Source organism: Callorhinus ursinus, unplaced genomic scaffold (assembly GCF_003265705.2).
Source record: "Callorhinus ursinus isolate GAN/ISIS: 27379988/994484 unplaced genomic scaffold, GSC_fseal_2.0 scaffold6, whole genome shotgun sequence".
Taxonomy (NCBI): Eukaryota; Metazoa; Chordata; class Mammalia; order Carnivora; family Otariidae; genus Callorhinus; species Callorhinus ursinus.
In genome coordinates this window covers 30,435,277-30,462,000 of record NW_027397068.1, presented here as the reverse complement: position 1 = coordinate 30,462,000, position 26,724 = coordinate 30,435,277, and the positions used below count along the sequence as shown (strand labels likewise).

The 26,724-nt window shown below is 40.8% G+C and overlaps 1 protein-coding gene and 1 pseudogene across 3 annotated transcripts in view; both read right to left on the bottom strand.

Annotated features, from left to right (window-relative positions):
* The window catches only part of SLC16A10 (solute carrier family 16 member 10), a 131,671-nt gene extending 107,268 nt beyond the window's left edge, over positions 1 to 24,403 (bottom strand). For 2 of the 3 annotated variants that reach the window (XM_073893781.1, XM_025864179.2), the window contains exon 1: positions 23,810 to 24,402. In XM_073893781.1, the coding sequence (XP_073749882.1) occupies positions 23,810 to 24,146 (337 nt within the window). In that variant the 5' untranslated portion in view covers positions 24,147 to 24,402. Of the gene's footprint in view, positions 1 to 23,809 lie in introns of all 3 variants that reach the window. The other variant, XM_073893782.1, reaches the window with a different exon arrangement.
* A 643-nt stretch (positions 24,404 to 25,046) lies between these two features.
* LOC112814818 (large ribosomal subunit protein eL24-like) lies at positions 25,047 to 25,599 on the bottom strand (annotated as a pseudogene).
* Positions 25,600 to 26,724: the final 1,125 nt, after the last annotated feature.

Below are 26,724 nucleotides of genomic sequence, written 5' to 3'. Positions count from 1 at the left end.
CCTGGGACGGAGTCCCAAGTCCCGCTCCCTGCTCAGCAGGAAACCTGCTTCTCTCTCTCCCACTCCCCCGCTTGTGTTCCCTCTCTCTGTCAAATAAATAAAATCTTAAAAAAAAAAAAAAAAGATTCTACCATCTCAGGAACTAGTTAAGATTCTACAACCTCAGGGTCAGACTGTGCCTCTGGTGAGGATGTTAATGGCATTATTGCAAACAAATAGCTTCAAAGCAAATAACCAAATATTGACTAAAGCAGACACAGTCCAAAAATTTGGTTTATTTGGTAGATCAAAAGAATAAGCCAGTCACATTGGCTTTGATCCTCCCACTCTTTTTACCAATCCTCTTCAATACTCTGATTTCCACACAATTGTAGTAGGCCAACTTACTTTGAAAAGACAAAATTAAATAATCAATATGTGCAGTGCAAATGCAAACCTGGTTTAAAATGTTTTAGGTTTATCTTCAAAAGGGCCACTACTTTTAGTTTTCTAGTATCCTCCAACCTACCATCTGCCATTTTCTTAAAGAAAAATTCATATTTTTCTTTAAAGGATCTGGCTCCCCCCCAAAAAATAAGCATGATTTTTTTTTAAACAAATAATGAGGGGAGAAATCCACTCAAAATTCTACCATTTTAATACAACTATTTTTTTTTTTGTTTTTGATTTTCCATATTCCCTTCATCTTTGTTCATGTTCACATACATTTCTAGAGTCATAGCATGGTGCACCTGCTTGTTTCACCAAATATTTCCTATGTTGTTACATAGCAATCATTATCATTTATAGTTGTAATATAATCCATAAAGCAGACTGTCATCAATTATTAAGCCATTTCTGTATTTAGGGACATTTAAATTGACTCCTAAGTTTCACTTTTTTACAGTAATAGTATAGTGAAGATCTTCATGCATAGAACTTTTTTTCTTATGAGTCATTAGGCAAGATCCTAGGGAATGAGATTTCGGGTCAAAGGGTATGACTATATTTGGCACTTTTTTTACAGATCTTGCCAAATTTTATTTTAATCAACAGTAAGGACTATTAAACACCTAAGTGTGATACTAATATTATGGGATATGAAAAATACTCCTTTTTTAATGGATTTAGGAGGCTAAGGACCCCTAAAGGTAATGTGATCAAACAATATCCCTTTCAGCCCCTAGATTCCTCACTGCTTTGGGCATAATAAGCATACATCCTACTGCTGTCCTTTCATCTGGTGGTAGCAGGGTAAAACACTTTCTAGGTTTTAGTAAAAGGATTAAAAAAAAAAGTTCATAAGCTTCATGACCCAATTTTTTTTTTTTTAAGATTTTATTTATTTATTTGAGAGAGAGAGAAAAACAGCATGAGAGGGGAGAGGGTCAGAGGGAGAAGCAGGCTCCCCACTGAGCCGGGAGCCCAACGTGGGACTCAATCCCAGGACTCCAGGATCATGACCTGAGCCAAAGGCAGTCACTTAACCAACTGAGCCACCCAGGTGCCACCATGACCCTATTCCAAAAGGGTCTTTATCAGATTTCTAGGCATGATAGTACTTTTTTTTTTTTTTTTAAGTAGCTCTACACCCAACGTGGGGCTGGAACTCACAACGTCCAGACCAAGAGTCGTATGCTCCACAGGCTGAGCCAGCCAGGTGTTCTGACAGTACTTACTCTGTTCAACTTGTACAATTTTTATTCTCACGACCTGACCCCTCTAGACACCTTATGACTAAGAAAGAAAGAGTAAGGCAGCAACCAGAAAAATGGCTTCAAAGAAATAAAAAAATGGAAACATTTTCCTACTACTTATTAACACCAAGAAATAATGCCAGCCAATCCTATTCATTCTGTGACATCTTTAGCATTAAAAACTTTGCCCTTTTTATCATTATTAAAATAGCACGATAGGTCTCTTAATTCACACAAAAAAATGGAAATGTAGGAAGCCCCCAGCTTTCCCACAACAGCAGCAGCAACAACAACAAAACCTGCTATGATATGACAGACGTAGAAAAAAGCCTGAAAGAACACAAAATCAAATACTGTTAGAAGATAAAATAGGATCCACTATATATAGACTTCTGCAACTTGCTTTTTATGTAGCTTTTAAATATATAATTTTCATTACGAAATACAGCATACAGAAAAGTACAGGAATTCACCAACCAGGTTTGTCTAATCTTATTTTTTTGTAATATTTGCTTTAGACTTTAAAAAATAAATTCTAGGGTTGAAGCCCCTTGTGCGGCCCTGTCCTCTACATCCTTCCCTTCATAGAGATGAGCTACATCCTGAATTGGCTATGTATCATTTCTATATATGGGGTTTTTTTTAAGATTTTATTTACTTATTTGAGAGCAAGGAGGGGAGAAGGAGAGGGAGAAGCAGGCTCCCCACTGAGCAGGGAGCCTGATGTGGGGCTTGACCCCAGGACCCCGGGATCCTGACCTGAGCTGAAGGCAGACGCTTAATTGGCGGAGCCACCCAGGTGCCCCTCTATGCATATTTTTATTACATAAGTCCATTTCAATAAAATATATCTACCGGGCGCCTGGGTCCTGCTTTTCCCTCTCCCTCTACTATTCCCACAGCTTGTGCTCTCTTGCTCTCTCTCGCTGTCAAATACATAAAATCTTTAAAAAAAATAAAATAAAATAAATCTACCTTATTTCTTCAATTCTAAGATGCATTTTTTCATATTCAAACACCTATAAAATTAGGATGTATCTTACAATCAATAAATTCAATGTGTATACAATAGTGGTGGATCTTAGCTTCAATAGCGTTTTAGATTCTATGAAATGTAGTATTGTTTTACACGTTTTTAAATGAAATGTAGATGTATCATATTAAACATTCTACAACTTCATATTTTCACTCAAGTACTATATTCTTGAGATTTACCAGTGTTACTACATGAATGCAACATCTTTAAATGTCTTAATTCACCATTACACAGCAGGATTAGAAGTCAGTGAGGTAAGGAGGAAATGCTTGCTAGTGGAAATGGTAACCTCTATGTTTATTTATTTTTTTTAATGTGCCTGCTTGACTAAAATAAAGAGTAACAGACAAGACAGAAATAAGAAAAAAAGGAAGAAAACCAACAGAAGAAGCTGCTTGCTTGATTTCTGAGTAACTGGCAACACCAGACCCCTGAATAACTAAACATGATGACACAGGAATAAAAATGATGACAGGAAAATTTCTTTCCTAGATATTTGTGCTGCTGTTACCCCAGAGCCCAGTCCGAGATGCAACCTGCTCATGTCAGCCTAACAGGCACTAAGACCCCCAGATCCCACCTTCACACAGCCCACTCCTCTCACGCCAACAAAGCGAGCAGAACACAAGCATCAGGATAAGAAAGGCCTCAGTGATGAGGCGACAGAGCAGCATTTACACAACCAAGACTGGAGCCTCAGGCTTTGTTTCCTCTGATTCTGCTCCTCCCTGCCCCGCCCCTCCCCCCAAGCCTTCTCTCCCCTCACTGCCTGCTCTTATTACTTTAGTGGAGGAAGTCCATTTCAAAGATCTATGTCTTTTGTCTGTCTGCTCTCCTACGCACATGCATACCCACACAAACACACAAACACACTGAAAAGCCTTAGTAATCACTCAGGATTAGATTTTGCTGGTGGTACATAAGAAAATTTCCATTACTGTTCCTAAAACCAAACTCCAGTTTCAGCTTACTGAGAGTGAAAAAGGGTAAGAAAATAATAGGACTAGAGCTCCTAACAGCTTTTCTTTATTCCTTCCATATGATCCAAAAATACCTTACTGGAGGCAGATTTTTTTTTTTAAAAAAGACCTCAGTGGGTTTTTCTACACACAAACACAGAGCCCTTACCTTTCAGAATCAGAGGACATACTGTGATTATTCTTATAGGGATGTTATTTTATTGCTAATTAATTCTATGTGTATTTTGCCCCATTACATCCATTTAAACATAAGCCAGTTGGGGAAAAAAATTATATTTATCTAATACCAGTTAACAGAGAAATCCCCATATTTGTGCATCTTTCTTAAATAAAAAGTATTCCTGAATCCATTAATAAATGTAACTATAAAAATATAATTCCTAGTTTATTAATACATTAACTATATATTTTCATCTTTAATAAGGGTAATATTTTAAACTCTAGTGTTTTTTATTTCATACAGGGTAATAGTACCAAACGGCCCCAAACAATTTTGTAAGTTTTCTTTCTCCAAAACCTTACCATAAGCCATAAAATCCACGTGCATTCCGCTGTTTTGGAGTATTCTGCAACTAAAGTTCTTGTTACCTGCTGATATATTTGAAGTGTGCGTGAACATAAATGATTGGAACATTTTTTCAACTCTCAAATTTGATTAACTCACTTTCTTCGAGGTTATCCTAATTAACCTACAGCCTTCAAGCTTTGGGATTATTGCTGCCAATTCTGTACAACCATTTGTTTAATGCACAATCTTTTCTAATACCTTCCAAGGTGAAATTGCAAATATAAACCCTTTTTGATTTCTACTAATTAACTAGACACTGGAATGTGGCATGCCCTATAATCTGTATTAATGTGTGAATAACAAGTTTTGCCTACTTTATATGAAGCATTCAGAAAGAACTTATTAAACTGAAATAAATTTTCAGTAAAGGATTTTCATGTGCTCAAGAACTCCACTGAATGCCTACTATGTGCCAAGCACTATGCCAGTCAGTACAGATAAAACTGTAAATAAGACACACATAGATAGCCTCTGCACTCACGGACCTTACAAGCCTAGTAAGGAAGACAGACATTAACAAATAATTACAACTAAATACCGAGAAAGCTAATGCCATAATTTGTGCCTTGCACAGCACCTGCCAGATTTAAGCTCAGTACCTACTATTATCAGTATCTCAATCTCAAAAATACAAATACTGTATCCAGTAAAGGACTATGTTGAATTTATTGATCAGGAGTAACAGAAAGAGAGGAAAAGAAATGATAAAGTCATGCCTCAAATTAAAATTGTAGGACAGTGATGGGTGCACAACATGGTGAATATACTTAGTGCAATTCAATTGTACACTTAATAGTCGTTAAAATGATAAAATTTATTGTTACATATACTTTACCACAATTTAAAAAACTACATTTGGTTGTTAAATGTTTAATCAACTTTACCAAAAACACAAGGTGTATAAAAGGTAGAGAGAAGAGGAAGCCACACAGCATAGAGCTGAAAACAGACAAAAAATGTAAAATTGCTTTGATTCTTTTCCGACTTTACATGGATTGTTCAGTTCACCTTCCCTGGTCACTATCAGGCTGTGGAGCATAGCTGGGGGAGAGGGTGGGGTGCAGAAAAAGCCACAGTCTTAGAAACTGGTTTCACCACACATTCACATTTTCCTATCTTGGTTGAGTTCTCAGAGCTGTTATCATTCCTTTTTCTTCTCACTCCTCAGCTCCCAAACCTCTGCCACTCTCTTCAGATCTGCTCCTCTACCCGAATACATGACACTTAACAAATAACGTCTCAGAGAAAACAAAAGCCCCCTCAGCTTCCTGATCCTCAGCAATCCTACCTCCATTTGCTCCTGTTTTTACTTTCTTCTCTCCAGGTCCTGAATCAGTGGTACCTGATTGGCAACCCCCGCCCCACCCCCCACCAGCACCACCAGCAGTGCTTGGATTCCTTATCTGACTTGCCCATGAACCTTACTCTATTCGTTCGCGCTTGGTAACTTAATCTCCCTCTCTACAGGCTCCCACTCCTCAAGCTACTCCCATCGTTTATAAAGTTAATTATTAACCACCCCTGATGCTACTCCTCCTCTAGTTACCACCCTATTTCTCCTCGTTACTTCTCAGCCCCCAGCCCCCATCTCTACTCCCCAGTCACTGCTCCACAAGCTAATCAAGCCCCACTCACCTCCACCCACACCAATGAGTGTAAGCTAGCTGAAGTCATCAGTGATTTCCCATGGACTCATTTCAATGGACCCTCTTCAGTCTCTTTCAAAAATAGGAAATTTCAGGGGTGCTTGCGTGGCTCAGTCAGTTAAGCATCCAACTCCTGATTTTGGCTCAGGTCATGATCTCAGGGTCATGGGATAGAATCCTGGTTGGGCTCCATGCTCAGCAGGAAGTCTGCTTCTCTCTCTCCCTCTGCCCCTCCCCCGCTCGGGCGCACACACTTGTGTTCGCGCTTTCTCTAAAAAATAAATAAATCTTTTTAAAAAAGTAAATTTCAGCCATATTTGACTCTCTTGATTGGGAATACCACAATTCACCCAACTACCCAAGTGAAAAATCTGTCTTTCCAGAGTCTTCCACTCACTGTTCCACCTCCTCATTCAGTCACAATTTCTTTTAATTAAAAATAAATAAATATCATCCTCTTGTGAAATTTAAAAATTCAGATAAGTATAAATTTAAAATAAGGTGCACAGGAGACATGAAAACATAGGTAACTGCACACAAATGTTCAAAGGAGCACTATTCATAACAGGCAAAAACTAGAAACAATCCAAATGTCCATCAAGATGTGAATGGAGGGACGCCTGGGTGGATCAGTCAATTAAGCATCTGCCTTTGGCTCAGGTCATGATCTCAGGGTCCTGGGATCAAGTCCCACATTGGTCTCCTTGCTCAGTGGAGAGCACACTTCTCCCTCTGTCTGCCGCTCCCCCTTCTTGTGCTCACGCTCTCTCTCTGGCTCTCTCTCCCCCTCCCCCCACCCTAATAAATAAAATCTTTTTTTTGTAAAGTATGAATGGATAAAAATTGTAGTATAAGCATACAAAGGAATACTACTCAGCAATAAAAAGAAATGAACTACTAATATATGCAACAACATGGGTGAATCTTCAAAACCATCATGCTGAGCGCGCACTAGAGACAAAGAAAAAATACTGTATGATTCTGTTTATACAAAATTTTAGAGCAAGCAAAACCATAGTGACAGAAAGCAGTCAGCCGTTGCCAGGGGCCAGGATAAAGGGGAAGACTGACTGGAAAAAGACACAAGAGAACATCTTGGGGGTGATGGAAAGGCTCGATCATGATTGTGATGGTGGTTCATGACTGTACGCATTTGTCAGAACTCATCAAATTGTAGACTTAAAATCGCTGAATTTTATATGAAATTATCCCTCAATAAAGTTGGATTTTAGAAAAATTAATTGAACCAAGGCACCTGTGTGGCTTAGTCGGTTAAGTGTCTGACTCTTAATTTTGGCTGAGGTAATGATCTCAGGGTCGTGAGACTGAGCCCCACATTGGGCTCCGTGGTCACTGAGGAGTCTGCTTGAGATTCTCTCTCTCCCTTTGCCCCTCCCCCATGTTCTCACTCTCTAAAATAAATAAATATTTTTTTTAAAAAATGAGCCTTCTAAAATGTGTCCTAGTTAAGATTTCTAAACCTTCGGGGCGCCTGGGTGGCTCAGTCGTTAAGCGTCTGCCTTCGGCTCAGGTCCTGATCCCAGGGTCCTGGGATCGAGCCCCGCATCGGGCTCCCTGCTCCGTGGGAAGCCTGCTTCTCCCTCTCCCACTACCCCTGCTTGTGTTCCTGCTCTCGCTGTCTCTCTCTGTCAAGTAAATAAAATCTTTAAAAAAACATTTTTTTTCTAAACCTTCAATTGTTTTCTAAAGTCCTAACTTACATTTTGGTTCTAAAGTCAGTCAGTCCCGGGGCACCTGGGTGATTCAGTCGTTAAGCGTCTGCCTTCGGCTCAGGTCATGATCCCAGGGTCCGGGATCGAGCCCCGCATCGGGCTCCCTGCTCGGCAGGAAGCCTGCTTCTCCCTCTCCCACTCCCCCTGCTTGTGTTCCCTCTCTCGCTGTCTCTCTGTCAAATAAATAATAAAATAAAAAATCTTTAAAAAAATTAAAAAAAAACAGTCCCACATATAGTCTTATGTTTCTCATAATGACACAAATCCTTCTCTAGTGACTGGAAACAATACTTAGCAGAATTCTGTTTTATTTCCAGAAACCTTATAAAAGCAACAATTTGTAACATACACAGGTGAATTTTATCATCAAAATGGCATTACTTTGTGATAAGTAATATGTCTCTGATTCCACCCACATACCAACCTCATTCTTTTTTTTTATTAAAGATTTTTATTTATTTATTTGACAGAGAGAGACACAGCAAGAGAGGGAACACAAGCAGGGGGAGTGGGAGAGGGAGAAGCAGACTCACCGCTGAGCAGGGAGCCCGATGCAGGGCTCCATCCCAGGACCCTGAGATCCTGACCCGAGCTGAAGGCAGACGCTTAATGACTGAGCCACCCAGGCGCCCCTCCATTTACTCTTAAATATAAAGATTCTTTGGGAACCTCATGAATGAGGACCTCAAACTCCAAAAAGTGAATACTAGTCTGCATTTGAGACACTTTACCCATGCTAAAAACACAAGGCTAAGACTTCTTCCTCTTTTTTTTTTTTTATTCCTTTGGGACTGAAATGTATACCTTTCTTTATTCCCAGCCCCATCCCTAGCAACTAATACAGTACTTAAAGTTGACTTCTTCAAAATAGTTATTCAATGCACAAGTCAATGGAATTGCTGTCCCCAAAAGACTCACTTCCTAACAACCTATATTCAAGCCAATGTTATAATGTAATTAATTTGCCTAATTCTAATAACCAAAACCATATACACAGGTCACAAGCCTTCACCTGTTATGGCAACTATGTTAATCCTCAACTAACAGGCTTTGAATGCCCACCTGAAAACCATAAGGTTGTGTATTAATAGGTTTTCCTGTTGTTCCATTTACAGTGGCCAGGGTTTTAGGATGATCATGCTACAGTGCAGGACAGAAAGGGTTGCAGGCAACTAGTTTCCATGCACTTATTATTTGACTTAGAAAAGCTGATCAATTTTGACAGTTCTACTAAGTCACTGACTTGCTTTCCAAAAAATTAAGGATATTTCCAGCTAAATAGAGTAATTATCCAAAGATTAGTGACCAATGATTAATTTATCCTCTTAAGGGACCATAAATAATGGGGATTACATTGCCTTGACATTTTTCCATAACAATTCTCAGTTGCCACCAGACACCTGAAGTTATCATGATGAATTAGAGGAAGAAGACAGATTAATTGGATTAAGCATTACTTCTACTAGATTTTTTTCCAAAAAGAGTAATAGTCCGCCTTTTGATTTAAGTGACTCATTATCTGTTTTCTAATCAAAGTTACAAAAAACAACTACCACATATACAAAACTATAACAGCATACATATAACAAATGAATGCGAAGTTACAGAAAACAGTGTGTTTTGAAGTCAATACCCAAAACCTACACTGCTAGTTTGTGATTCCTGACTTTTGCTATTAGCAAAGTCTTTTTCTGCCTGGTGTATTGCCATGGGCTTTAAAAGACTACATGGCTTCTGTTTATCAAACTGAGGAAAAAGTGCTTTCACTGGACTTCCCTTTTCCTCCCCTCTCCATAAGCACAAGATATCAAATGTACTTGTCAGCAAACCAGTACATCAGGTCATCCTAGCGAGCACAACAGGAGACAAGCACGGTCAAAAGACTGCATTAGACCCGGACGTTTGTTTTAAAACAGACCTTGCAGATGAAGTCAAATGATATTGAAAACAAAACAGTTACTGGAAAGGTAAGAGTGTCTTACCCAAAAAGGCAGATAGCCTCTTCTTACACAACTATCAATTCCCTTTCATCCGCCCCCTGCGCTTACAGGTTCTCCCACCAGGGTCACTGCACTTCCAACACCTTCAGCTGGGCTTGAATCACAGGAGAGCAATTCAGGACCGAGTTCTGAGAGATTAGAGTACAGCACGTGAGTCAACACACATGCCCACGGGTCGGCTCTGTGCCAAGCTGCTCAATAACAATACTGTTTAGGGCGCCTGCGTGGCTCAGTTGGTTAAGCAACTGCCTTCAGCTCAGGTCATGATCCTGGAGTCCCAGGATCAAGTCCCGCATCGGGCTCCCTGCTCAGCGGGGAGTCTGCTTCTCCCTCTGACCCTCTAACCTCTCGTGCTTTCTCTCTCTCATTCTCTCTCTCTCAAATAAATAAATAAAATCTTAAAAAAAAAAATAACAATACTGTTTGGCATATCGGTGGTGCTTCATGCATCCAAAAGCACAATGACCTTCTACTACTACCTTGCTGGAGTCTCTCGCTGCTATGCTATGTGACACAAAACTAAGGCAAAATACACCTGGGTGTAGCCAGACAGCCGGTCATTACCTGAATTAGGACCAACTCCATGCCCGGCCAGCAAGCACATGAGGACAGCTCCTCCTGTCCCTGCCAAACCTCAGATGTCTAGTGCAACGGAATTACAAGTCAGTCCTGTTTCTTAACAAACTGCACAATATTCCATCCTATTCCTAGTCAGAGAACTTAAATTCATTTATACTAGTTTCCTAGTCTTCCTAGACAATTTTTTAAAAAAGGGAGCCTACCCTGAAAAGAGTTAGCTGTTTTCATTATGAATTGTAAATGAAGTAGCTGACTCAGTTACTAAACCCTGTGAAGAGGGATCTACAAGATAACATCTGCCTGTTGAACGGGTTTTCCACCACCGTCAATACTTCACATTTAAATTTGAACTACATAAATTAATTAAAACCATTCTAAGCTATTCTCATAGTCCCTTGGTCTAGAACACCTTGACAATAAGACTTACAGACTAGCTTAATACATCACGGATGAAAGAAAGAGTAAATGCCAATAGCCTTAGAGATTGTGCTAAACTACAGGGAAAAAAAATAAGTCTTAGGACTACACTTTGGAAATACTTAAGACAATGATAATAATACAATTCTAACCTTTGGGAAGTTGCAGATCTGAATAAGAAAACTCTAAATGCTAGAAAGACTTTTCAAAGGAATGAAGTTTTGTTACTTTTTTTTTTTTTGAGATTTTATTTATTTATTTGTCAGACAGAGAGAGTTAGCGAACACAAGCAGGGGAAGCAGCAGGCAGAGGGAGAAACAGGCTCCCCGCTGAGCAAGGAGCCCAATGCAGGACTCGATCTGGGATCATGACCTGAGCCGAAGGCAGACGCTTTAACCAACTGAGCCACCCAGGCATCCCGAAGTTTTGTTACTTTTAAATAAGACGATTTCAATGGACACTAACTAAACTCCTTAGGAGCAGCCCCCAGGTCCGCTGGAGACAGAATTTCTGGGTTTCTCTTATTATATATCATGTTCCCCTTAGGGGCACGTGCTCTTTCCAAAGCTCTACCTCTGGCTTCAGCTTCACTCTGAGGTTCCAGGTTTGCATTTCCCGTTATCTGCTTGACATCATCCCCTGATGTCCTGCTAGCATTTAACACTCAAATGTCTAACACCTGAGTCAGTCTTTCCCTGTCAATTCCTCCTTCTCGTGCCCCTGGTCCTGACAGTGTCACCATCCACAACTGTCTACAGGATGAAAATGTGGGGCTCCCAGTTCAAAAGTCTTAATGCAGACTCCAGATGCAGGCATCATCTCTGCTTCCATGTCACTCTCTACACCCAACATTTGCTAAAATTCCCTCAGTCTACCCTTTAAAATGTCTCACATCTGTCCCTTCCTTCCCATTTCAACTACTGTGCCTCAAATCTCACCCAGTTCTCAGCCAACGACTTTATAATTGGAGTTCCTCCTATTTCCTTCTGCAACCTAGTCAAATCTTTTTAAGGCACTACTTCAGACCCCTTCAGTATCTTCCCATTGCCTCTCTATTAAATCACGTCCAAACTTCTTAACTCGGCATTCAAACCTTCCATTCCCTAGCTCCACCATTCTTTTCCAGTCTTATCTTCTGTGACTTTCCTTACATACATATCCTGGCTCTAGGCAAACCAAACAGTTTGCATTCACTTAATAAGTCCAGTGTGTACTCAGGTATAAAGAACCCGGGTCCTGATGCAAGAGACTTAAGCTCAAATCCAGCCCCCACTGCTCACTAGCCTTAGGTGTCTATCTAAAACATGATAATCATAATAGCAGTTATATTGTATAATTATTGCATAGATAAAATATAGAGTAAAGCACAGTAAAACATCCATTATTAGGCTGTCTCCTAGCCTTTGCCCAGGCATCGCACTCTACCTGAAATACCTCTTCCTGCTAAATCTGCTGAAGAATCTAGCGATACTTTAAAGCTGAACTCAAAAGTTACCTCCATGAAGCCTTGCCTGATCAGCTCAGAAGTCTTTTGCCTTCCCCTAAAATCCTATATCTTATTCGTACTGCGTTTAACATGTGTAGCATATTGCCTTACAGTTGTTTACGTTTTTGCCTCCTCTCATAACCTCTCGTGTATGGAATACGTCAAATTTATTCATTTCCTGCATGACTCCTACTACATAGTCTGTGCTCAATAAATGAAATGACTTCTATATCTTTTTAAAAATAAATAAAAGGAAAACATTTTTTAAGCACACATACACCCAAATTAATTAACTAAAGCTATTTTCAACTGAATTGGCTGGGTCAGGAGGAGGCAGAGGCAAGACAGTAGCACACAGGATGAGACAGGGCTGCTCTTGCAGACTTGATCTTCTAAAGGACCAGGTGTCACCTTGAAGAGTCAGGAAGTCCTTCCAGCCAAGTCTCCAGATGGTTCATTTCCATCCCCACGTTTAACCCCAAAAGAAGGCCTTGATCAACACCTGTCCTGAGAGCACAGGAATGGCAATAAGGGTGTGCCCCACGGGCTAGGTTTGTCAGGTGAGAATCTAAAAACAAAAATAATCTCAGGTCTTCCTAGTATTCCCACTTGTGGTAACAAATTTACTCTAACATATTTACTGGTATGTGTCCCCTTGTATCTCCAGATATTATATACAATTGCCAGGACATTTTGCTACTTCTAAAGGGCTCAAAAACTGGGAAAACAAATAGCCCTAAAAGCAATGTAATATAATTTAAAGTTAATTTTTAAAAATAGCATTGACACTTATCAAATTAGCAAATATTAATAAAAATTAAACTTAACATTGGTGGGGTTTTCAGGAAGCCAATACATTGCTGGTGCACAGTAAACTGCTTTAAGTTTTCCAAAGAACAATCTGGCAATGTGTAACAAGTGTTATAAAATTGTCCATACCCTTTGAACCAGTAATCTCACTTTTGGACATATACCCCAAGGAAGCAATCCAAGAGAGAAAAAACAATTTCTTTGTTCAAAGATGTATACACATAGGATACTTATATTGCATAACACTGCCTGCAATTCAAACATCCAGCAAAGGAGGCCTGGTTAGTAATCTAGGATGGAGCAGTATGGGAGAAGGCCACACTTACTGAAAACCTTAAGTAGGGATACTATGTGGTATAGAAAAATGTACCTTAAAAAGAATGTTCACTGAGAAACTGAAAACAAAAGTTTTTTGTAAGATGGTATCAACACTCACTTGGAAGCAAAATATAATCTGAACTGACATGAGACTATTTATGGCCTTTCTTCGTCCACTTGCTCTGAATACCCATAGATTTTGCTGCAGAAATATCAATGTATTTGATTACAGGGTGCTGCCTCAGATTGCCCTGTAGGGCGTTAAAAAATTGAGATGTATGTAACAGTTTACTTTTTTAAAATCCAAAAAAATCTGAACCCCAAAGATATATGGCCCCAAGAGTTTCAGATAAGAGATTGTGGCTCTGTACTAATGACCTCTATATACATGCAAAAACATTTGTATATATGTATCTGTTATAAATTTAAAGTAAAAGAATTAGTTTGGTATTCCTTGGCTTTCCATTTCCAGCCTATTCCATAATTAACATTTTTCTCTGAGTAGAAAGAGATAAAACCTAACACGTACAACTAAAACTCCATACTTCTATCATTTATTCCTACAAAACAACTTATTCTCCGGGCAAGTTTACTATTATAGTCATGAAAGTTAATATTTCTAACGCTAATGATGAATTATTTTTAATATTAACATTTTTATTATAAAAGTAACACTTGTTCAACATGGAAAACTTAGAAGCCACAGATAAACCAACAGAAAGTAAGAAATCCAAAAACATGGCACTCAAGGATAACTATGGAGTTGGGGGTGTTGCTGCCAAAGTTTGAGTGTTACATTAGTATAGAACAATGGCAACATTCTGCCCCCATCTGCACTAAAACATCAATTAACTTTGTGGAATACCGTTGTTTAAACAACTATTGACAAATGTGAATCCTTTGAGATGCTGCCATTTGAAAACGGGAACATGAAGTCAAAACTAATAAAAAGGATAATTAAGCAAGATGAAAAGGTTTTTACTATTAAAAAGTCACCAGACTAACCCACTCGATTGGCATTAATACCAATCTACCCAGAAGAGTCCAGAAATATCTCCATTTAATGAGTAGTGCTTTTCTGTTTTCATAAAGCATAGCTCAGAATTAGTTTTGTATTCTGTCTAAGTTTGCCACAAGAATAAATTCTGACTCTGGGAGACGATGGACTCTGAAGGGCGGACTGGGGATTCTGGAGGGGGGGGTGGGGGGATGGGCTGGCCCGGTGATGGGTGTTGGGGAGGGCACGTTCTGCATGGAGCACTGGGTGTTGTGTGCAGGCAATGGATCATGGAACACTGCATCGGGAACTGATGGTGTAGTGTATGGTGATTAACATAACAATAAAAAATTAAAAAAAAAGAATAAATTCTGACTCTCTGAATACATACAGAACATCTCTTATACAATTTACTTTTTAGTGGGGCACCTGGGTGGCTCAGTCGTTAAGTGTCTGCCTTCGGCTCAGGTCATGATCCCAGGGTCCTGGGATCAAGCCCCGCATCGGGCTCCCTGCTCCGCGGGAAGCCTGCTTCTCCCTCTCCCACTCCCTGCTTGTGTTCCCTCTCTCGCCGTCTGTCAAATAAATAAATAAAATCTTTAAAAAAAAAAAAAATTTACTCTTCACCAAAAAAAAAAAAAGTAATAGCTGAACAAGAGACCAATGCATAAACTCTAGTCAGTGATTCTCCTTCTTATGGGAGAGCAGCATTTCTGACCGACGTTGTTCCCTCTTGATAAACATAGAAGTCTCATAATCCTTGAAAACTTTAATGCACACCTCCAAGGGTAGTTTACCCTTCAAGTGAGAAACCCTAATATTCAGAAGATAAAGACATGCTTCTGTATTTATCCACCAGCCAAGATTTTGTCACTTTCCTTTTAGGTGTATAATGGAAATAATTAGGATTCTTTTTCTGTTTTTTAAATACAAAATTATAATCTTGACTATGCTTTTTTAAACTAAATGTGCCTTGGGGCGCCTGGGTGGCTCAGTCGGTGGGGCATCTGTCTTTGGCTCAGGTCATGATCCCAGGGTCCTGGGATGGAGCCCCACATTGGGCACCCTGCTTCTCCCTCTTCCTCTGCCCCTCCCCCCCTGCTGGAGCATGCTCTCTCTCTCAAATAAATTCTGTAAAAAAATGAAAATGAACTAAATGTACCTCTTTGGAACTTCTAATATGCTCCTCCCGGGGGCAGGGGAACTGTGCTGCCTTCTCAGACCCATACACCTCTCCAGACTTAATTTAAGCAGAAACACAGCTTTGGTCCATATGCATTATTTCACATCTGTATTTCATATGTATCCCCGTAACTAAAAATTAGTGAAACGAAAAAAGACTTCCAAGTTGGAAATAAGGCATGTCATTTCCTCAGTTCTTTTAGCTCTACTTCCTATAGGCAAGGTGGGGAGTTATTTCTGTTCTTACTGAAGAAAGTATGATCACATACATCTGGTACAAGTCCATGTGAAAGTACTGCTTTCCTCCAACATTCTAGTCTCAAAGGGACTGGCTCTTGTGTGGTGGGTTTGCACAGCTCCCCAGGAGTGCTAGAGTTGCTCATTCTGAATCACTGCCAAGAAAAACACGACGGTTCATGAGCAGCACCAGGCTAGGCTGGTGCTCAGAGCCGTGGTGAGCCAACTGTTCAAGGAGTGTTTGGGAGTTAGTTTGTTTTGTTAAGGTTTGTTTGTTTAATTTGAATATGAGATCAGATCTGACTGGATTGTAATAACTCTAAATGGAATTCTATTCCAAAAGCCACTTCCCAGGATTTCTGATAACTTGGGTACAAGATACTATTAAGGTTCTAGAGAATATATAGGTAATATGCAGAAAATAGTTTCAAGGCAGAAAAAAGGCAGGGTTCTACACTTCAGGACAACTTTAACACAAGTACAAATTTTTACCCAGCTGAAAAGATGCTCTTAAATTCAACGTAATAGATGTAAATACTGATATCATGTGCCACAACCCTAAACTGTTCAAGTTCCAACTTTCTTATCTATAAATGGAAGTAACAGCACACTACAAGACTACTCTAAAAAACAATGTATGAATATATATGAATATATATGAAAGCTCTTTATGATAAAGGACTACACAAATTATCATTTAAATATGAATTACCCTTAAAATGCCATTCACAGAATGGTAGATTAGAATAGGTTGCAATTAGGTTCTCTGTCTTCCACTTTCAGGTTTGTTTTTGTTTTTTAGTTTTTTGGTTTTTGTTTTGTTTTATTTTTGTAAGCAATCTCTATTCCCAACATGGGGCTCAAACTCACCACTAGGAGATCAAGAGTCACATGCTCTACTGACTGAGGCAGCCAGGCACCCTTCCGTCTTCCACTTTAATCTTAATTCATAACTCATTTGAACTTATGCTATTCCCCCCCAAATGTTCCAAGTGCATCAAAAATGTAACAACAGTTATACAAAATCATTGTTTTGTCCCATGGTTATGACAAAAGGAATAAAATGGCCAACAATTTCATCAGAATCTTACAAGGATTAACCACCACACTGAAGAGAGGAATGGCACGCTAATACACACTAATATCTTTTGCATAGAGGCAAAAGATAGCAGGATAAGTTCAGAAAAGTGCAAGGCTTTCAGCATGGCCAGAGCACAAAGAACAAGAACAGAAAGAGGTGAGAGGCAAGGCTAACGGGTCAGGAAAGGGCCAGAACTTGAAGGCTTTTGGTGGATGGAGTAATGAGTATCATTGATGCCTTTAAACAGAAAAATGATATGGTCCTATGTTTTAGAGAAATCACTCGTGTATAACTGAGGACAGAGAGACCAGTTAAAAGCATTAGGACAATAACTGAGGCATTAATGAAGGCATGAATTAAGACAGCACTAAAGGAAAGAAAGGAGATTGATTTATGAAGCATTTAGGAGATAAATGTAAAAGGATTTTGTCTAGTTTAACAAAATAGGAAAAGGGAGAAATAAGAAATTAAGATGAATTCAACCAGACGGTGACAGCACCGAGAGAATTCAGAAGAAAGGATAGGATTATCTACAAGTGGGCTGTTGTTTTTGGTGGCAGAAGATTGTATGGGGTGGCTAAAAAAATGCGTTCATTTTGAGTATGATATACCTGTATATCCAAATGGAACTGTCCAGATATAATAAATATGGGTCATGAACACAGAGAAGAAATTTGGAAATAACAACCCCAACAGAGTGGCTGGAGCCATGGGGTGTGTGAGACACCCAAGGAAGATAGGAAAAGTGAAGCCAAGTACATGGCCTGGGATGAAGCCTCAAGGAATTGCAATATGGATTCAACAACAACCCATACAAAAAGATATAACAAATCACAATAAGAGCACAGAGTACAATTTATTCTAAAAGATACCTCAAAACCCTTCCTGAAGTAATTCTGGTATGCTTTTATTTTTTATTGATTTCATTCTTTGAGCAGTTAATTTTATTGATAAAAGTTCCATGATAAAACACCCACAGGAATACTCATTATTGTATTTGATCAGAATTCATTATATACTATTCACACTGTTTCATCTTGCTCTGAATTCAGAAACATTTTGGAAATGGAGTACAAAATTCTCCTATTTCGTACTCCTTTCTTTATTATTCCAAAATCCTGGAATCATTTTTGTGATCTAATGACCTATTGTAACAGCCAGTCCAGGTGAATTTACATGGCGTATAAGATCGGATGTTTTAAGATGGAGGAGAACAAAGGAGATTCAAGCATAACAGCCATAAGTGAGTTCTCTTAGTTTTCAACCTCTTCCAGTGCAAATAACAGGCATTTTTCTTATAGCAAAAGATGTATTGGACCATGAACCAGATCGTTCATTCACTGTAATCAGTTCAACAAAACACCATTACTAAAAACCTTCCTAGGACATGGAAATTATTAGTTATACAGGCAGCTTTCCACACACACACACACAACCCTTGGCATAAAGACAAGACATAGCAGTTTGGTTCTGAACTATAACCAACCTCCTATAAGTTTAGGTGTAGCAAAAAACTGCAGTGTGTAGATATCAGCATAAATGTAAATGTGAAAACTTTTTTTTAAAAAACCTTCAAGACGGGGCACCTTGGTGGCTCAGTTGTTAAGTGTCTGCCTTTGGCTCAGGTCATGATCTCAGGGTCCTGGGATGGAGCCCCGCATCGGGCTCTCTGCTCAGCGGGAAGCCTGCTTCTCCCTCTCCCTCTCCCACTCTCCCTGCTTGTGTTCCCTCTCTTGCTGTCTCTCTCTGTCAAATAAATAAATAAAATCTTTTAAAAAAATAATAAATAAATAAATAACCTTCAAGAGCATGAACTGACTTGAAGTTTCAGAGGGGCCGGCAGGACTATCTTGAGAGATGTTACAAGATGCATTGTTCCCTAAATGTTATTGAAAATCCTACTTTATGACTGTAACTGTCTAAAGAGCAATCTATCTCATATAAGGAAGGCAAAGTTGCATCAAAGATTGTAGCCAGAGAGCCTCCCTTTTGGGACCTTTTTGATAATCTACTTTTCTTTAAAACTACTGAATTTTGGGGCACCTGGGTGGCTCAGTTGGTTAAGCATCTGCCTTCGGCTCAGGTCATGATCCCGGGGTCCTGGGATTGAGCCCCACATCAGGCTCCCTGCTCAGCGGGAAGCCTGCTTCTCCCTCTCCCACTCCCCCTGCTTGTGTTCCCTCTCTCGCTGTGTCTCTCTCTGTCAAATAAATAAATAAAATCTTTAAAACTACTGAATTTTTAATACCTTGATTTGTACTTTAAACACCTAAGAATGGATGATAACATGCAGTGTTTCCCAAACTTATTTAACCACAGACTTCCACTTTAAAGAAAGACTATTAAAGAACACAATTTGGAAATCACTGAAAGAAGCAAGAGTCTACTTGACCAAGCCTCTGGACCACAAAGACATAATATCTTCAAAAGGATATCATTAACTACACTAAATACTGATTCTGAAAACACATTTGTTTTAAATAAATATATTTTAAAAGTGAATATACCATTAAAATATTTCTCTTTCTTCAGGAAGAAAGCAGTAAAGTAAATGAGATTAATACGCTACCTAGTAAGATCCCAGAGTGTCCATAGTGCTGTATCTTAAGATAAAAAAAACTCTTAATTCTTTATCAGTTCCATGAAGGAACTAAAAATGGGTTTTCCAATATCCAGCACACTTGTGATTTCTAAGGGAAAATACGTTCCAGTTAACTGTAGTAACTGTTTTAGTTTTCCCCAAAGCGTCTGATTTACCTGTACACATGTGAACAGGTAGAAGTTTAACTGAAAAGAGACAACTCAAGTTCAGCCTGCTCCCTCTGATGCAGCAGTATGTGTGAGGCCTATATCTCTGAGTATCATGTCATTGGCAGCTAGGACAACATAGTGGGGCTGTGAGGCACTCAACATTTTTCACTCGTTCCACTGCCTAACTTGTAGTTCAGCTTGCTTCCCTTTTCCAGAGTCCTAAATTCACAAAGTAAGACTTATTACCATAAACAAAGAGGCCATCAAATGCCTTTCCCAGCCACCACCATTCACAGGAATTTCCTTAGAATTTCAGCTTTTTAAAATAAGATTTAGTCCTGGGGTGCCTGGGTGGCTCAGTTGTTAAGCGTCTGCTTTCAGCTCAGGTCATGATCCCAAGGTCCTGGGATCGAGCCCTGCATTGGGCTCCCTGCTCGGCAGGAAGCCTGCTTCTCCCTCTCCCACTCCCCCTGCTTGTTTTCCCTCTCTCGCTGTGTCTCTATCAAATAAATAAATAAAATCTTTAAAAAAAAAAATAAGATTGAGTCCTGATATATTACAAATGCCTCAGAGAAATATTTCCTCATTTGTATCCCACAGCAGATCAAAAAATCCTTGGAACTGCAGACCTTGTTTCCTTCAGTTACCATCTCCAGTGCCCAGCACAGAGAGGGTCAGAAACTTGGTAAACATTTGTAGAATGAATAAGAAGTAACATTAAGATGTATAAACTAACCTATAGCTTAGTGTGAATGAAATTCTTCAGGGCCTTTCCTGAGAAGTTTTGGGTAGATCATCAGTTGCATTGAAAGAGTTAAGATAACCCTGAAGAGGGCCGCCTGGGTGGCTCAGTCGGTTAAACCTCTGCCTTTGGCTCAGGTCATGAGATCCTAGGATCAAGCCCTGCATCGGGCTCTCTGCTCAGTGGTGAGTCTGCTTCTCGCTCTCCCTCTGTGATCTCTCTCGCTCTCTCTCAAATAAATAAATAAAACTAAAAAAGATAGCCCTGAAGAGAAAGCCTAAGAAAGGCTCCTTTTCAGTTCTGTCTGGAAACATCATCATACCATGGATCAGTCTAAAGGAACATGGTTCTTCAAAAGAAACCCCATACTTCAGCTGAATGCCATATGAAATTATCTTGTTTCTCACTGAAGTCCCTCTACAAAAATCTATTTCAGCGAGACATTAACAATTGGCAATCCTTTTTGACAGCAAAGTAAGACCAAGAAACAGGGACCTTAACCTTTCGGACTTCTTTTCTAACCCTAGAATTGTTGGTATGGTACTCGATCAATTGCTAATGCTTGAATTAATCAACAACATAAAGAACGCTGGATTAGCAGAAGGTTATCCAGCCAATGCAAAGGATCAATCATTAAAAACCCAGTTTCTGGAGTCAGATAAACCTGAGGTTGAATCCTGGCTCCACTGCTTACTCTTTAAGCCTGAGTTTCCACATATGAAAAGAAATATATTAATTAAGCCTATAACGTGGAGTTGCAGTAAGGTTTAAATAGGAATATATGCAGTTCTTTGGACTGGGCCTGGCACATAGTTAGTTCTCAAGAAAAGTGAGTCATCATCTAGAAACCTAGATTCACATTCACCACTACCTCCCTATGTATCCTTGGGCTCATCACTAGGAAGAAGCCAATGAAAATAAAATTAAGTGCTCTCTAATGCTGGAATTATCAATCATAAATAAGGTAAAAGAAAATAGATCAAAACTTTTTGAAAAATAAAAGCCTTAAACAATTCAGATATTTTTTGGCTTTGTACTTGAAGCTTGCATATGTTTAATCACAAATGACTCAGCACCATAATATCAAAATGAAAAAGCCTCAACAGGCAGACTTCAGGTATTCTCAAATACTTCAGTGCCTGTGGTGAAGGATGGACTTTATGAAACACCTGTATATGTTGGGGGTGGGGGCACAGGTCTCTGTATTAAATGGCTTAAAGACAATCTTGTTACCATTTTTTTTTTCCACAGACGAGGTTAAATCTTTTTTCTTCCTTAGACCTTAAAATTTATCAGTATCAGCTCTGTATAGCATAGCATCCAAGGAAAGGTCACTGTTCAATCTAGCAGCTGTGTTACAGAGAACCATTACAAGTGCATAGGCAGGCACCCAGAGCACAGGCTGGTTCTCTGTCACCACTTACCCTGTGGTGTGCACCTTTGTGCAAGGGCACAGCCATACACAGCAGTCATGCAGATAAACACAAAGATCTTCAGTATTTAACCGGCATACCTGTGTAACTATTTATACAATATACACCCACACATACACAAACATGACAAAGTTGTCAGGATTTAACTGAGTAAATGAAGAAGGATATTCATCAAAAAATGAAAATACAGAGCTTCAAAAAGTTCAAGAGAGCAGGTTCCTGTCCCCTCCCCCACCCTCAGCTGGCCAGTACCGGGATATTGAAGCCAACAGGAATTTGGGGAATGGGAGGTAGGTAGAGGCTTCAACACTGTAAAACTCCGATCCCTGGAAAAACTATGGCCTTTCCCCGATAGCTGCTCACTCACACACTCACTCTCAAAATGAAGAGAGGAGAAAAAACCCCACAGACAGCAAATGACCTACTCATCTGAGTCTGCAAGAAGAGTGGTAAACAAACTGTTGTCTTGTTTGAACTGCATTAAAAATCTGTAATCCCAGGCAAGAGTATACTATATGCTAAAGGAACCAGTCTTAAAATGTTGACTGTCAGTTCTGTCTCCTTGAGCTTTTCCCTACCAGATACCCAATGCTCATATAAAAAATTATTTTTTGTTCAGTATTGCATATGCATATCAATCCTGCTGAACTTTACAACAGTTGCCTTCCATTAAAAATAAATACAGGACATTACATTTCTAACACTGTGACCTGCAAAACACCATAGTTCAAGAGCTATTTAAGGAACAGAAATTCCAGGTTAAATATGGTATATTATCACATGTGCAAAGACAATGTAAAAGAATATTCATTGCAGCACAGTTTATATGAAGTTTGGAAGTAATCTAAATGGCTATTAAAGAGAGAATGCATTAGTAAAGTATAATACATTCATACAATGGAAAACCTTGAGTTAAAATGTAAAGATTTTAAGCTACCAGTTCCAATTGAGGTATTATGTGGATAAACTGCAAACAATGCACAGTAGAAGAAAAGCTGCAGAATGATACATGTAATACTATTTATATAAGGTTTTAAAACTCCTGATATTACCTCTGCCTTAGAATTTGTTAGAACAGTCTTGCATGTTCCTCGTATGTACATTAAATACCTAAGGAATATTCACTCTAAAAATAGAAAAGGTTAAAAAAAAAAGACTATTAATCATATAAAGTTTCCCCAATGGCAGGGAGGAGCCTTATTTAGTACTGAAAGTCACTTAACCCTTTAAGTCATAAGATGTGTGTTCTATCTCCATTCTACTACTCACCAAGACACTATTTTACCAAGCCTCAGTATGCTCACCTACATGGGGTTGATAACACCTGCCTCGCAGGTTGAAGTGAAATAATGCATGTATAAGAGTTTATACAAAAGGTCTTGGACTTGTTTTTTGCCTATCAGTCAAGAGATCACATAATAACACCCTACAGGGGAAAAAAAATGTTGAGTCTGCACTTTTTCATCTAGTCTCGTATATGGTTAAATATGACAAAGAACACAACAGGAAAGGGCAACCCCTCACCTTCCTCCTCCCAGTCCCTGATCTGGCTGCCTCCTATGCTTTCTATATTTAGCACGCATTGCCCCCCCAAAAAAACAAACAAACAAACAAAACACAAAACCGTGGCTCTTGCAGGGCTCCCTTCGGAACTCCCCGTGATCTTGGAATCTCTTTAATTTCGCCAACCCTGCCGCCCCTCACCACACACACCCCTCTGCAGCCCCGGAGGCAGATGAACGAAAACCCAACGGTCATGGCCACATAAGAGACCGTAAAACTCACAGTGCGATGTTGTTGGGTTTGAAAGGTTCTGTTTGTTTTAAGAGGAAAGGATACCGTAGACTCTTAAACCCTACTCTTAGAAAGAAGATCTGGGCAAATAAGTTCTGCGATTTGTTTCCAAACACACCGTCCCCACATCTGGATCCAATACAAAGCCAGGCACACCGAGGCCCCTGGAGCGGCAGGCTGCGTTTGCAATGGGGCAGACCACCTCTCACACCCTCCCGCACACAGGCATCCACCTAGGCGCACACGCCGGCGCCGACACACACTCCGCACGCGGGATGCTCTCAGAGGCCCTGTGCCCGCTCTCCCCCCACTCCCGGCTGGCGCGGCGGGCTCCGCGCCTCACCTGTCTTGAAGACCATCTTGTCATCGTCCTTGGACCCGAAGGTCTTCAGCATGGCCACGAAGAGCACCCCGCAGGCGTTCTGGATGCCGAACACCGACCCATTGCACCACATGGCGGCAAACATCACCAGCCAGCCCCAGCCGCCCTCGGGAGGCTGCGGGGGCTCAGCGCCCGCCGGCCCCGTCAGCTCTACCTCCACCTTCTCGACGGACGCCTCGGGGCCGTCCGAGGGTCCCGGGCCGGGCAGCGGAGCGGCCCCCACCGTAGGAGCGGGGCCCGGTGGCTGCGCCTCGCTCGTCCCCCGCGCGGCGGCGGGCTCCTCGGGGAAGGGCACCATGGCCCGAGGCGGCCCCCTCGGGCGCCAGGGGAGCGCGAGAGGTGCGAGTCGCCGGCGAGCTCGCGGAGGAGCTGCCGAGCGCCGAGCCGGCGGGCTGGTGAGGCCGAGGCGAGGGCGGCGGAGCTCCCGGTGGGCAGTCAGCGCAGGACACCGAGGCTGCCGCGAGGAGGAAGGCGGAGGCGAGCGAGCACCTCACAGCCCAGGGACTCGGGCCTCCAATCCACAGCCCCGCACCCGCCACTGCGTCGGGGGCCAGCCAGCCGGCTCTTAAAGACGCCCCCAAGACCGCTGGCTGGGGGCGTGGCTGGAGCGGGACGTGCCCCAGACTCTCGAGATGATTGGGCTTCAGAAGAGCGGAGGCGGGGCCCACCCGCCTGGAGGAGCCAAGACCCAGGTGCCCGCGGGTGGCCGTCTCTGCGCGCGCGCCTGCGGCAAGGCCTCCTCCTACCCAGTGGGGGGTCACAGATGTTTAGGTTACCTCGCCGCAAAGTGGTAACGGAAGGAGCGCGAATCCTCCTAGGTACAGGCCGGGTGTGTCATCACACAGCAGTACGGGAGATTCTTTAGCCTTAGCTCACTGACAGCTTCACAACCAAACTAACATTGCCTCTTTGTTTTTGTTTGCTTTTTGGCATTCACCTCTTATTATTAATTATAATATATAAGCTACGTAATGCCACCTGCTTACCCAAAAGAAAGTCAGAAGAGGACTTACTGAATTATTTCTCCTGCTTTTATACACAATTTCCTATAAATACTTGGCACATTAAAGATGCCCATTTTGTAAGACGCAGACTACATAATACCAAAGCCTTCAAATAACATTTTTGACAGTGGAAAAACATTATTTTTAAACTACAGCACAGTTGTTTTCACTTTAAACAAAAATGAGCACGTATATTTTTTTTTATAGTCAGATATTTATTTAAAAATCTGATCTACCAACTTAGCGTTTTCCACCAACTTGGGGTGCAGAAACCTTCACAGGCTTCACAATCTTTTGCTTAGGTGCTGCCTTCGTAGGAGCCTTAGCAGCAGCCATTGCTGTCTTTTTAGATGCTTGCTTAGCCTTTTTTGCTTCCTTAGCAGCCCTGATGGCCTGTTCTTGTTGTGCCTTCCTAACTTCAGGTTTCTGATTCCTCTTGGCCATTACATCAGCAAGAGATGCACCAGTGATGGCCCTCTGGAATTTAACTGCACGGCGGGTTCTTTTCTTTTGGAATTTCTTCCGACTGTCCCTTTTTGTGCTTTCTTCTGTAGAGGACAGTCCAGTTTATCTGGCGAGGATTCCTCTTGGAAAGGATGAGGATTCGCATTTTGCGTTAAGAAACTGGAAAGCCTTCCCGTCGGTCCTGGCGTAGCGCCTGCCATGTCGGGGGTAAATCTTGTACCCACTGAAACTGCACAGCTCGACCTTCATAGCGGCGGCAGCCGAGATGAAGGAAAGACGGTGAAGAGCGAGCACGTATATTCAACTCCTCTGTCTCCCCGAAGCATGGAGCCGCAATGTATGTGAAAGAAAGGAAAAATAGCCGTGCAATATTGAGCACACTTCTTAATTTCTCAGTTACTCAGATTCTTCACTTCAAAGTCAAAATATACTAGTTATTTTGTGTGCCCACCACTATGGTGGAGTATACAGATGAGTGTGATTGATCATATTTCTTCCTCTACTTGTTAATAAACTAGTAGGAGAAAATCCTGGGTTAGAATAGGAGGCTCAGATGGTATTATAATACATATATAACAAACAGGAGTGGGATGGAACCATAAAATTCTCTTCAAAACACTATAGAAGAGCTTCTACAGCAAGTCGCCATGGAGCTGAGCCCCAAATCAAACAAGTACCTTGAGTGGGCAAAGATAGGGGAAGAGTATTCTAGGTAGAGAAAATCGCCTAAGCTATGGAAAGCAGAGTGTGCTTGAAGAACAAGGGACATAGCTCAAACAAAATGTGTCTTAGGGATAGGGTTAGAATAATAGACTAAGACTAGTCATACAAGTGCACAAAAATGAATGCACAGGATGTTAATCCAGCATTGTTGGAAAATAAGGAAAAAGTGGAGGCAAAGATATGCATCAGTGGCTGGTTGATTAAATACATACTACATCATCTCTAGAAGTTATGTTGTTTACCTCTATGGACTTTGAAAGTTATGCACATTTTATTTAGCAAAGAAAGCACATCATTAAAAAAGATATGGATTATAACACAAAAAATAAAATAAGTATCCATAAAGTATATTAAATCTTCCTCTCAAAACCCATAATCCCGGTCTAATTATTAAAAAAAAATTAGACAAGGGCGCCTGGGTGGTTCAGTCAGTTAAGCCTCAAACTCTTGATTTGGCTCAGATCATGATCTCAGGGTTGTGAGATTGAGCCCCTGATCAGGCTCTGCACTGGGCATGGAACCTGCTTAAGATTCTCTCTCTGCCCCTACCCCTGCTCCTGCAGGCACAAGCGCTCTCTCTCTCTTAAAAAAAAATTAGGGGCGCCTGGGTGGCTCAGGTGGTTAAGAGGCTGACTCCGTTGGCTCAGGTCGTGATCCCAGGGTCCTGGGATGGAGCCCCAGGTT